Source organism: Nothoprocta perdicaria, unplaced genomic scaffold, assembly GCF_003342845.1.
Source record: "Nothoprocta perdicaria isolate Ctin4 unplaced genomic scaffold, notPer1 scaffold_116, whole genome shotgun sequence".
In the NCBI taxonomy this organism is placed as follows: domain Eukaryota; kingdom Metazoa; phylum Chordata; class Aves; order Tinamiformes; family Tinamidae; genus Nothoprocta; species Nothoprocta perdicaria.
In genome coordinates this window covers 1,054,180-1,066,877 of record NW_020454272.1, presented here as the reverse complement: position 1 = coordinate 1,066,877, position 12,698 = coordinate 1,054,180, and the positions used below count along the sequence as shown (strand labels likewise).

At 37.7% G+C, this 12,698-nt stretch overlaps 1 protein-coding gene across 2 annotated transcripts in view; it reads right to left on the bottom strand.

Annotated features, from left to right (window-relative positions):
• Window positions 1–5,383: 5,383 nt before the first annotated feature.
• APAF1 (apoptotic peptidase activating factor 1) overlaps window positions 5,384–12,698 on the bottom strand; it is a 31,399-nt gene continuing 24,084 nt past the window's right edge. For both annotated transcript variants that reach the window (XM_026053503.1, XM_026053504.1), the window contains exons 23-27: window positions 11,719–11,838; window positions 11,233–11,358; window positions 10,150–10,275; window positions 9,158–9,304; window positions 5,384–6,635 (exon numbers count right to left, since the gene is read on the bottom strand). In XM_026053503.1, the coding sequence (XP_025909288.1) occupies window positions 6,492–6,635; window positions 9,158–9,304; window positions 10,150–10,275; window positions 11,233–11,358; window positions 11,719–11,838 (663 nt within the window). In that variant the 3' untranslated portion in view covers window positions 5,384–6,491. The remainder of the gene's footprint in view (window positions 6,636–9,157; window positions 9,305–10,149; window positions 10,276–11,232; window positions 11,359–11,718; window positions 11,839–12,698) is intronic.

Here is a 12,698-nt window from a genome sequence, read left to right as displayed (position 1 = left end):
ACAAATAATTTGATCTTTAGAGTTACATGATAAAAATATCCCTAGAAAATACCAGAAAAAAATATAAAAAAATGGTATGCAATTAGAAATGGTTAGTAAGATATTCTATTGCTTTATAACCACATTAATTACTATTTAAAAAGTTATTTTACTTACCAAGTATACCAAGTATACTCTTGCATGAATTATGAGCATTCTATATCTAGATTGCATCCCCTTTCACAGATATACTAGATAAATGTCTTTACCTCATTTTGAGTTTTTTAAACCACATAGTTTTCAAAATTCCTTGAGTTCACATGCTATTACACAGAAACAGCACAAAGCTTTAATAACACACACACACACACACACACACACACACACACACACACACACACACACACAAATAGACTAATAGAAGAAGCACATACAGAAAGAAATGAAAAATCTAATATACAATATAAATACAGGTCTAATTGTGGTAGTGGTGGTGGTCTAATTGTGGCATACTAAGCAAATACTCTGATGAACCATCTTGATATAGCACGAATTCTCTTTAGCTTGAGGAACACTTGTTACACATATAATATAAGGTTTGTCACAGGGAAATAAACTCAATGCCAGTTTGTTCTGTAGAAGCCCTCACAAGAGAAATTGCCTATTGAAAGGCTCTGAGATACTTTAGCTTTCTCATTCTTCTAGACAAACTTATACATACAACTTTAAAAGTCCAGTTAGAGTTCGATTGGCAGTTTCCCACAACTATAACATACGACATGGGAAGTGCTGAAGATGTCAGTAATATATATTCATTTGGTTTCTGTCTTCTTATCACAACAGGAATGAAGGGTCTCAGTCCACAGAGGTCTTTGGTATCATCAGGATCCACAGACCCTGGTAAGCTTAGGTCCCTGCAACAGGGCAGAAGGAAAGGAGATAAAAGTGCTAAGTAACAAGGGGGAGCAATTGCTGTTGGAGTGAGGTGCTAGAAGCCACCACTCGCTGCCAAGAAGAGTGAAAGTCARCCCTTGGGCATGTGTTTGTGTTGCAGCTGCTCACTGTGAAAGGGTACCTGAATAGTTCAGTAAGGGGCTCCTTTTCTGCTCATAACTAGAAAAATATGGCTGAATTCTCCATAAATCTGAATTCATCCTCTTTTTGAGGACCAGGCTTTTGCAGCCTGACTTTCCCCCAAGCCTGCCAAGCCACTAACTCCTGTAGAACATCACAGGAGAACAGCAATGAGGGCACACTGTCATAGCTGCGTACAGCCTTGGGAGCTGGACTCCACAAAGAAAACCTAATAAATAAAAATGTGGAAAAGAAATCACTACTTAACCTTTTAAGTTAACTTTTTTTACTAACTTTTTTTACTTAACAAGTAATACGACCAAGGCATTTTGTAACAGAGAATCAACCTGAGCCATTTTATCCTCAAGGTACTTGACCTCCAGAACTGGAAGACACCTATGGAGAGCAGGATAAAGCCCCATAAAACAGGAAACTGTCAGTGACCTCTTGCTCCTGCACATAGATACCCACAATCTATGGGGTAGGATCCACCCAAGGGTTCTAAAGGAGCTAGTGGAAGTGCTTGTCAGGCCACTGTCCATCATCTTTCAGTGGTCCTGGTCAACAGGGTAGGTCACAGCTGACTGGAGATTGGCCAGTGTGACGTCCATCTACAAGAAGGGTCAGATGAAGGATTCAGAGAACTACAGGCCTGTCAGCCTGACCTCTATCACGGAAAGTTATGGAGCAGATCATCTTGAGGGTGATCACATAGTGTGTGTATGACAACCAGGGGATCAGACCCAACCAACATGGATTCATGAAAGGCAGGTCCTCCTTGACCAACATGATGCCTGATCTCCTTCTGTGACCAGGTGACTCATCCAGTGAATGAGGGAAAGGCTCTGGATGTGGTCTACTTAGACTTCAGTAAGGCCTTTGACACAGTCTCCCACTGCCTTCTCCTGGAGAAGCTGGCAACTCATGGCTTAGACAAGTGGACTCTTTGCTGGGTGAAAAACTGGCTAGATGGCTGGGCCCAGACAGTGGTGGTGGACGGAGTTAAATCCAGCTGGCGACCAGTCATGAGCTGTGTTTCCCAGGGGCCAGTGTTGGGGCTGGTCTGCTTTAATATCTTTATCAATGACCTTGATAAGGGAATTGAGTGCACCCTCAGCATATTTACAGATGACACCAAACTGGGAGGAAGAGCTGATCTGCCTGAGRGTAGGAAGGCTCYACAGAGGGATCTGGACAGGCTGGATCCAGGGGCTGAGACCAACTGTATGAGGTTCAACAAGGYCAAGTGTCGGGTCCTGCACTTGGGTCACAACAACCCCACGCAGCACTGCAGGCTTGGGGCAGAGCAGCTGCAGAGCTGTGCAGCACAAAAGGATCTGGGGGTGCTGGTCAACATGAGCTGAACTTGAGCCAGCAGGGTGCCCAGGAGGCCCAGAAGGACAAGGGCTTCCTGGCTGGTATCAGGAACAGTGTAGCCAGCAGGAGCAGGGAAGTGGCCATCCTCCTGCACTTGGTGCTGGTGAGGCCTCACTTCAAATACTGAGTTCAGTTTTGGGCCCCTCATTACAAGGACGTGGAGGTGCTGGTGTGTGTCCAAAGAAGTTGGACAAAGCTGGTGAAGGGGCTGAAGCACAGACAGTATGAGGAGCGGCTGAGGGAGCTGGTTATTTAGTGTGGAGGAGACTCRGGGTGAAACTACAACTACCTGAAAGGAGGTTGTAGTGAGRCGGAGGTTGACCTCCAGAATAACTACAGACAGAACAWGAGGAAATGGCCTCAAGTTGTCCCAGGAAAGGTTCAGGTTAGATAGCAGGAAGAATTTCTACACGGAAAGAAGCTTCCAGGCTGCCCAAGGAAGTGGTGGAGTCACTGTCCCTGGCAGCATTCAAGAATCGTGTAGATGGAGCACCTAARGACATGGTTTAGCAGTCCTGGTGTTGAAGARTTTATGGTTAGACTTGATGATCCTAAAGGTCTTTTCCAAACATAATGATTCTATGATTCTATGATTTTCCAGAGGAAGCTGGGCAATCTGGGGGAGGAAGATTCTGCACTGGACTTTGGCAACAAGTTACTGGTTCTCTGCCCACRGACTGCAGCACTGTAAGAGATCCATAACTCCCAGCATGAAAAACAACTCAGGCAGCAAACACAACTACATTTCAAATGACTGGAAAAGCAGATAAGGATGGGAAGAGGCGAACACAGTAGTTACAGGAATGGGACAGATAAGGCAACATGAGGCATCCTTTCAAGCATGCCACTGTGAGGGTACAATTTCTTGATAATAAGGGAAAGTAAGTGGAAAAAAAGATTTGTGAAGGAGCTGTATGCCTAMTTGTCAAAATGAAGAGACTCAAAACTTCTACTGGAGCTGATGGGCATCGTTAATAGGAAATGACCTAAAAAGTGTGTGTACAAAATTGTGTATAATTTCAGCTAAAGAACTATATAAAATTGGTCAATGCTCATTAGTTAAATTTGGATATAGAGTGATTCTATTTGATCTGGCATTACAAGAGATAAGGGAAGCACTAATGGTCGATCTCCATAAAAATTGCTTCAGGCCAAACTTTCTTTTGTATCTTTTAGAATACATCTAAGCATCAAAGAAAATAGCCAAATCTGCTGAAAAAGCATTTTTTGTTGTTGTTGTTACAGTAAACTGTCTTAACCTTAGAAATATTCCATTAAAGTTACTACCTTGGTTGGCTCCCTATTTTAAAGGTTTTCCATTTTTATTTGTTCCTCCTCCTGTGCTTTATATCTCCTCTTTGGCTCTTCAAGGCTTTTCCATCATTATTTCTTTTCTTTAATCTCAGTTATAACGAGAGATTTAGCAGTCACCTGCACACATCTACATACAAATGCAGCTGTCCTGACTCTATATATCACCTATATATACACCATCTCTATATATCACATATATATACACCATGTTTATATAGGACAGAGATTCCTCAGTTCCCACAATGTGCAGGATGCTGCTGTGTTGCAACTTCTGCAAAACTGTGCAATTATATTGTTTTTTTTTCTAGCTTCTTTTTCTAGCTATTTTCTATTTACTTCAAGACGGAAATCATTTATACACTCCACTCTCTGCAAGTTCAGCTTCTTCACTAAACGAGAAGTTTTCCTACCATCAGACTCTCAATAGCATTACGAGAAAAGACAACTTTTTGCTCATTTCTTATGTGAGGATTTTATCCTCTTTTTGTCTACTGGGAACTCTGAATTCTGACCAACATCGGCCTGTGCAAACAGCTCAGTAAAGATTATGTAGTGAGGGGACATCTCAAGGGCTGGGAGGACCTTAAGCTGATTCAGAGTAGTGATGAGGGCTGTATAAGCTACAAAGAATACAAAGCAAGTCCATCATGAATGCTAGGGCAGATGCCCCAAGATTTCAGATTTCCTTTGTAGCTTGCTATGTGACTTGCTAATGGAAGAAAATAGAGTCACAGACTGGTTGAGGTTGGAATGGACCTTTAGAGATCATCTAGTCCAASCCCMCTGCTCCAGCAGGRRCMCCCAGAGCACAGGGCGGCATCCAGGTGGGTTTGGAAGACCTCCAGAAAAGGAGACTCCACAGCCTCCCTGGRCAGCCTGTGCCAGGGCTCTGGCACCCTCACAGGAAAGTTGTTCTTCCTCACCTGGAGATGGAACTGCCTGTGTTTTAATTTGTACCCACTACCCCTTGTTCTCTCACTGGCTATCACCAAGAAGAGTTTGGTCCTATCTTCTTTACATTCTCCCCTCAGGTATATTTGCACATGTTGAGTCCTTCATGCTGTCTTCCCTTCATATTTAGTACTGTTGCTTACCTTTCCAAGTATTTTGTGTGTACAAGGAAAAGCAGCATTACATTTAGAGTAGCAGCACACATACCATCTTCCCTTCACTTTATTACTTAAGGCAAAAAAGTAGCAGTACTTCCCCTTCTTCCCACCTTGATTTTGTTATTTTATCAAAACAATAAAAAAAGATCACACACAGAAACTGATATTTATTCATAACTTAGGCCAACATTGCCCAGGTTATCTTTATTGAATGCTGCACCACACACTTAAAATACAAAACTTTTTTTTTTTTCAGTAAAATTTCTTCTCTATGTCTGCCAGCAGTACTTAAATTATACTGACCCGTATTCAATAGTACCTTAAAAACAGTGGAATTAAAAAAGAGGATTTGCTGATTGTCAAAAAAAAAAAAAAGGAAAACATTAATAAAAAAAATCTTATGAAATCCACACACAAAAATAATCACAAAAAGTGAACTTTCTTCATTATGAATTGGTAAGACATTTGCTAATGTACTTTTTACAGCAATGTATTTAGATGAGCTTTCTACTGCCAACTGCAAACTTTAAAAATCATGATATTAAATGCTTGTGCAATTACCCAYGGCAGTTGAGAGGTAACTAACTAAAACAAGACCTGCTTACTAGATGTCTAAAAAAATGTTAATTATTCACAAAAAATGTTAACTATTGTTAGTAGAAAATGTCAAAAGTTATACCCTGTACTGGATGTATAAATAGATTAAAAAACATAATAAAGAATCACATAGCAGTCAAGAGACCTCTGTGCAGAGAACCCCATGTAAACAAAGATGATCCAAATAAAATTCTGTGGTATGGTATGAGTTGAATGCTAATCTTCAAGAAAAACAACTAAAAATTCACACCTTTCTGTATTTTTCAGCATATACCTTTTAAAATATTTTCTATCAGAGTTTACTAGGTTATCTCTATTAGCCCTATGCCTGGAAACGTGGCACGCTCTCCTCCAATTCCAATAACTTTCCAGGTTTTGTCTTCAGAAAACGAGACTGAAAAGCTTCYTCTTCATAAGCACAGCTCTTATGTGTTATAATGCACTTGATCTCCCCAAGGGTGGGAGCATAACAGTTCTCACCACAAGTGGGAAGTCCTGCTGCTGTCAACAGAACTAACAGACTTCTGGTTTTGAACTTCAAGCACCACGATACCAAGAGTATCATTTTTCAAATAAAACATGTCCCTGATTCTTTCCATTCTGCATTATATGAAAAGTCTCACAACACAGTGGAAAATAAAAATCCTYGTGTACACGGCTACAGAACATTTAGCCATCAGCCTTAGCATAAAATAATATTCTGATCTTTATACTCCTATTATTTCTCCACTGCTGTTTATTAACTTCACACAATTTGAATAAATCTTAATATAATGTCCTTATAATGTTGAGCAACATATTTAAGATGCAAACACTCAAGTATTAATAATAATGCTTATCAAAAACAAGATTAAATGCAAATTCATTTGAGAAAGCATACATAAATATACATGAAATGAATGAATGAAATGAATTTACATGAATACAATATTGAAATACAATTCACAGCTTAATGACTGCCAGAAAAATAGTTAGCAGAATTTAATTTCTAGCTCAAAAATTGAGCRAGCTACATGATCTCTGCAATGTTCATCACATTAATCACATCTTTTGCAATACATAAAGAATACCAAGGTTATCAACAGTCACATACACATTGAAGTTAGGGGATACATGTATTGACTTGAGGTTTGTTCCATTTGTGTAGAAGGTTTGTAAGGATTCTCCTGTAGTTACATTCCACCACTTAAAAAAAAAATAGTAAAAAAGTTATATATATGTATAAATATATTTTCCATTAGTTAAAGTAAGGTTAGAATGAATTAACAAAACAGGTCTAGCATGATAAGTCAACTGACTGCTTTCCCAAAAGGAGAAGAATTAAACTAGAAAAATACAAGCAATTTTAAAGACAGAAGGTTTAGAAAGGGTCAAATTGCTAGAGGTCCCAGTCTTTCAGATGAAAGGAAAACTGAATAGCCTCAGCCTTTTTGAATTCAAAACAAGCAAATTATYAAATACATCAGTAAGATTAAGTTCAGGCAACATCCCATATCCCTGTCAGGAACTATGACCAAAAGTGAACCGTAACGCATCTAAAATTTRAAAGATCGTGTATTTTTATATAACCCAATGAATACATGAAACTAACTGCCAGACAATATAACTGAGACTAAAAGGTTAGCTGGATTCACAAAAGGATAATAATTTTCACAGTTGAAAGAGCACAAACCTATTTTTTTTATTTTTTTTAAAGTGAGATTACATTCTTGTACTTTAAGACTAAAGCATATCTATCACTGTCACAAAAACAATGGGCTACATGAACCAAATGCAATCCAACACAGAGCTGTGACTTTGCTGTAGTCAATATCCCAAAAAGCAGCCTATCATCTATTTTTGCAATGTGCTTTGGGTGTCCCTGCTTGAGCAGGACATTTGGATTAGATGATCTCTAGGGCTCCCTTCCAACCTCAACCATTCTGTGATGCTGTGATTTGATGGCAGTAGCCAGACTTGACATAGATTAACTTAGTTAAATCACCTATAAAAGTATACAATATATTACTACTTTGTAGCTTACTCATCTCATGAAATATGTCCCATAACAGTTGTGTGCAGAATGCAATGTTGCAACTGCATGGCTACAGAACTGTGCTTAAAAACATCTTTCCCAAAGAGCCTGTTATTCAACAGGCTCAGAAAATCAGCATCTTAATCTGCTCTTGAACTGCTGTTGAAAGGAAAAATGATCAGCTATTCAGCCAGTGGATACCACTCACTCCACAAGCTTAACCATATGTAGCAGAATGCACCTCACTTATGAATAAGATAACTCATTTGTTTAAAGATTATTTTTCTTGCATCACTGAAACCCAACTCAAACTCAATTTTCAGAGAACCAGACTTCTGCAGTGTGTTGGACTATCACTAACTAGGATTTCCCCTGCAAAAGGGGGAGAGTGGGAGCAGCACATCATATATATCCACCTATGGGTCTAGAATGAGAAGTTGTAATAATTTAATTAAGCCCCAGTGACTACAAAAAGGTAAATGTCACACTCGTTTTCAAAACGGGCAAGGTAGATGCTGGAGATGACAGTCACCTTCACTACAGCTCCTAGTAACAGGATGGAGCAAAACTTCTGGAAGCCACTTGTGAATCATGGGAAGGACAAGGAGGGGACTGTGAACAACCAGAACAGATTTATCAAAGGCAAATCATGCTCAACAGCCTGACTGGCCCTCTGTGAGGAGAATGACAGCTCTGTAGATGAGGGGAGTGCTGTGAACGTGATTTACCTCAACTTCAGGCAGGCCCCAGTACACAAAACACACTGACAAACTGAAGCGGGACCAGCACAGAGCCAGTGAAGTGGGGGCCTGGAACATGTTGTAGAAGACAGCACAAGCACTGAGTTTGTTTAGCCTGAACAAGAAAAAGCTAGGGAGTCTCTAACTGCTGCCTTCATCTATCCCCCCCTCCAAAAAATAAAATAAAAAAAAAGTTGACAGATGAGTCAGGTTCTTCTTTCAGAGCCCAGAGAGGTCCCTGCTAGACACACTTAAAACTTGACTTGGCAAGGTCCTAGTCAACCTAATCTATCACTAGCCCAGCTTTGGAGCATGGAGATGGATTTCTTGATTTCAGAAGTTTCTAGCAGTCTAAAGCATTATTTGACTCTTTAAAGGCATCATATTTTGTAACCATGAGACAAAACTAGAAGGAAGGTTAGTTAACTTGAAAAAATTAATCTGATAGCGTGTCCAAGGGCTCAGTCATTGACTAGCAATCAATTAGTCTTGCAAGACAAAAGGGTCCACAATTGTCTCYGTAACTATCAGTACTGAGTGGATTTTAAAGTAGACAGAAAACAACTAATATTAAAATTAGCTTTATAGAAAATACAGAAAATTATCTTTTAATATTAAAGATGTCAGTGAAAGATTTTCCTACTAAAATCTGAAGCTGAACTGTATCTTGAGCTTAGTGAGAAACAGAACACACAGAATTCAAAAGCAAATTTCACCTTAATGGAATAGAATCTTAAGCCTTTTGAAGGCTTCTGAAAGTAAATTTTCAGGGGGCTTTCATATTTAAGAAAAAAACTAAAATTTGCAAGACAGATGAGAAAATGAGTCCTCTGCAGAGGAAAGCATTTCATATTTGTTTCTTTGAAGTGGCTCAATTTCCCTTTAAAATAATCCAAATATGGCCTTTTAATTATGCCCTTCAGTTACAACATTTTGTTATTTTTAAGGTTTACCTTAAGATAGCCTCCAGATGACACAAGAATCTTACTGTCAGGAGAAAACGAGAGGTCTGTCACCCAACCACTGTGGGTTGGTTCTCCTTCATCTACAGTAACTGGGGAGAAGTAGTGAAGTAATTCACCTGTTAAGGTATCCCAAATCTAAAAAAGAGAAGTTATATAAATAAGTAAACTTAACAGAAAGAAAAAATGAGAAAAAAACCCTAAATGTGTTTTTTCATATCAAAGAAAAAAAATCTTCAGAAATTATCAACCTCCCTGTAGTGACAAAATATTTCAGAAAAGGTACTCTTCTCTTACAACTCTGTCATATACAGAGGATTTAATCACACATGTGATTCATTGGAAAATTATGAGTAAATAATGTGATTCATAGTTCCTTAAAATTCATGGAACATAAACCCATCAATATGGTTACAAATTACTACTGGCCTATAATTGTGTGGCAAAGAATCAAGGGAAAAATACGTAGATTAGTGGCGACATTTCATTTCCTTTTCTTTACATTCATTATGTAAGGCATTTTCTTCTGCCCAAAATCTGGATTTAGAACATGTTAAGAAACTATAGTTTCTCMGCAGATAATCCGAAATCCTCCCCATCTTCCCAAAACAGGGAAAATGAGTTTCAAAAGCTATTTGAAGGTTTTGATTTCAAACATTTATTTTGCATAGTTCTTTTAGGTGTCTGAAGGACTTCCTTTCCAGTTCCACCATACTACTTTTCTGTTTTTAAAGCAGCTCTTGCTTTACTACATTTTCCAAATGTCCTTCAGGTCTGTAGTACATGTCTGTACTTCCCAGACCCAGCTACTTCGTGTTAATTCCCTCCCAATGCTATTCAATACCCTGCTAATGAATTAGATCTACAAAACACAAACTGATAGAACTCTTCAGTCTGTAGACTGAACGCTAATCTCTAATAGCTAACTGAACTCTTCAATTAGCCACTGAATTATGAAAAGAAGTGTAGGGTTAAAGCAGTACCATTATTTCTCCTTTGTCATCTCCAGTGGCCAGCAATTTGTTATCAGAAGAGAAAGTACAGCATCGTACGCAGGCTTCATGACCATTCAGCTCACGTAGAACAGATGAACTTTCAAAACTCCATATCTAAATAGAAACCCAGAAGAGTGAAAAAGATAACTGTTTTTTCAAGTGTCGGTTAAGTTTTCATCCACTCTTTCTAAGAGGGCATTAGCATTCAAGTGTACTTTGTACGTATATATAGCACATACAAGCCTCTGGGTGTGACTGTATGCTTGCATGCGTTTTATTGTAGCTTGTATGTTTTTTCCTTCTATTATCTGAATCACAAGAACACATTTGCAACAAATTACTGAATCAATCACAAATATTTTTGAGGGGAAAACATCTGCTGCAATTTTGACAGTGAGATGCAACCGATTCTGTTAGAAGAAAGTTCATTAAATGGTTCATAGAAAGAGGTTTCATGAATTAATTCATAATGACTTTTTAAACATGGTAACAACATATGCTCAGAGCATTACAATTTTCAATACTTTCAATCTGTTTATGAACAGGAAAATGCAAGAAATTAATAACAAGAAATGAGAAATAGATATTAGGAACTTTTTATTAGGAACTATAGGAACTTTCACTTTGAAAATTTCTAATTTTTTGTTTAACTTACATTTCCAAATTAGAGTACTAGGCTCTTAATAAAAATCAATACAAAGAATACACACAAAAAAGTTCTATATGGACCATTTGTGCATTAAATGTGCATTCTGTACATTTGTACAGAAGTAATCAGGATAGCCTGGTATATTCAAGACCAATTTTGACGATCTCTAAAAGCATTAAAAGATGCTAACAAAGACAGGAAATTTAGTATTAGAAGTATTTATAAGGTAACTAGTGACTAGATTAGAAGTATTTATAAGGTAACCAGTGACTAACCCAATTATTAGGATAATTATCCTAATAATTATTATCCTAATAATTATCCTAATAGTTGGGTTAGTCACTGGTTACCTTATAACAAAAACATATAGCACAATTTCAGGACAAAACATCACGTTTATCCTTGTATACAAGATAACCAACCTTTGCAGTTTTGTCAGCAGAAGCAGATGCAAACTTGCTACCATCAGGTGAAACAGCACAAGAAAGAACTGTATCTCTGTGGCATGTAAAATCTTTTTCTGCTTTTCCAGTTATTATATTCCACACCTAAAAAAAATATGGCTAAAGAGATTAACCTTTTTTACCTAACAGTAATCTTAATACCTGACAGTATTAAAAACGAAACAACTATCTTACATATAGAAGATATAGCTCAACTCGAAAGTCCAAGAAGATATAGCAAAATATATATTGCATTTGCATAGGTAAAATACAAAAATATGAAACTTAGAAACAATATAAAATGCAAATTTGAATTTTAAGAGGTTCTGCAGCTTAAACTTAAGGATTAATTCAAGCAAGTGATTCAACCAAGTAGTTGTTAACATAACGCGCAGGACCTACCAAATGATAAAAAAGAACTATTAAAATATATTTCTGATTTGTGAACACAAATCTTTTATTTACCTTAACAGTTCCATCAAATGACCAAGAAAGAAGTTTTGAATTTTCCAGAAGTCTAAAATCCTTGACTGCTTCTTTGTGCCCTCTTAGAAACATACGTTCGTTCAACTGCCATCTCCATACCTGTTTGGAAAGATGGACTACTTTAAAAAAGAAAAAAAAAATGTATGATTGATATAACTTAAGAATGAATTAACCGACTGATTTTAACCCATGTATAAAAATTCTACAGTAGATTGCAGCTCATTAAAAGGTGCTATAATCAGTGTGCATATCATAGCATTTAATAGCCAGTCTACAAAAGATTTTTTTAAATTCAGTCATCATTGCAAAGTATGAGAACTAAAACTCTTTTCTAGAATAAGCACAGAATCTGATTTCTAAAGTGAATGAAACATTTAAATCTCACTGGTAATTTCAGAAAGAAAAAAAGTTTTCTTAAAACTTCTGATTATTACAACAACTATCCTTATGCAGATTCCATATTTTCTATAACTAGTTCAGCCTTTAAATATTTAAAAATATATTTTAAGTGAAAGACCATTTTGATTAGTATTTTTATATTTTCAGTACCTCTTTACTGAAAATTCAAGTGTCTTTGTATTTAGAGAAGCTATTAGGCTGCAAGAAAAGAGATGATTTAACCCATTTCCAAAATAAGTTTTCTGTATCCAAGAAGAAACAGCAGAGGTGCTCACCCATAAAGATCTTCAAGGCTTAACTAAGGCAACACCCACTAGGCGGGGCTGAGTACCTACCCTAGATCTGAAGGAGGGATCCAAAAGCCAGTCAACAGGTGAGCTGTAACTACACTGCCCATTTGACCACAATGAACGCGCTCAAACCCACCCTATCTGCAAATCCCCACATGCGGTGGAAAGGCACAACAAAACCCCAGCACCAGAACTAGCTGCAGCACAGACTACGTGTACATTAGCAAGCAGGTGGTGCAGATTTGGTGAACAAAAAAGTGTGGAAGGAGA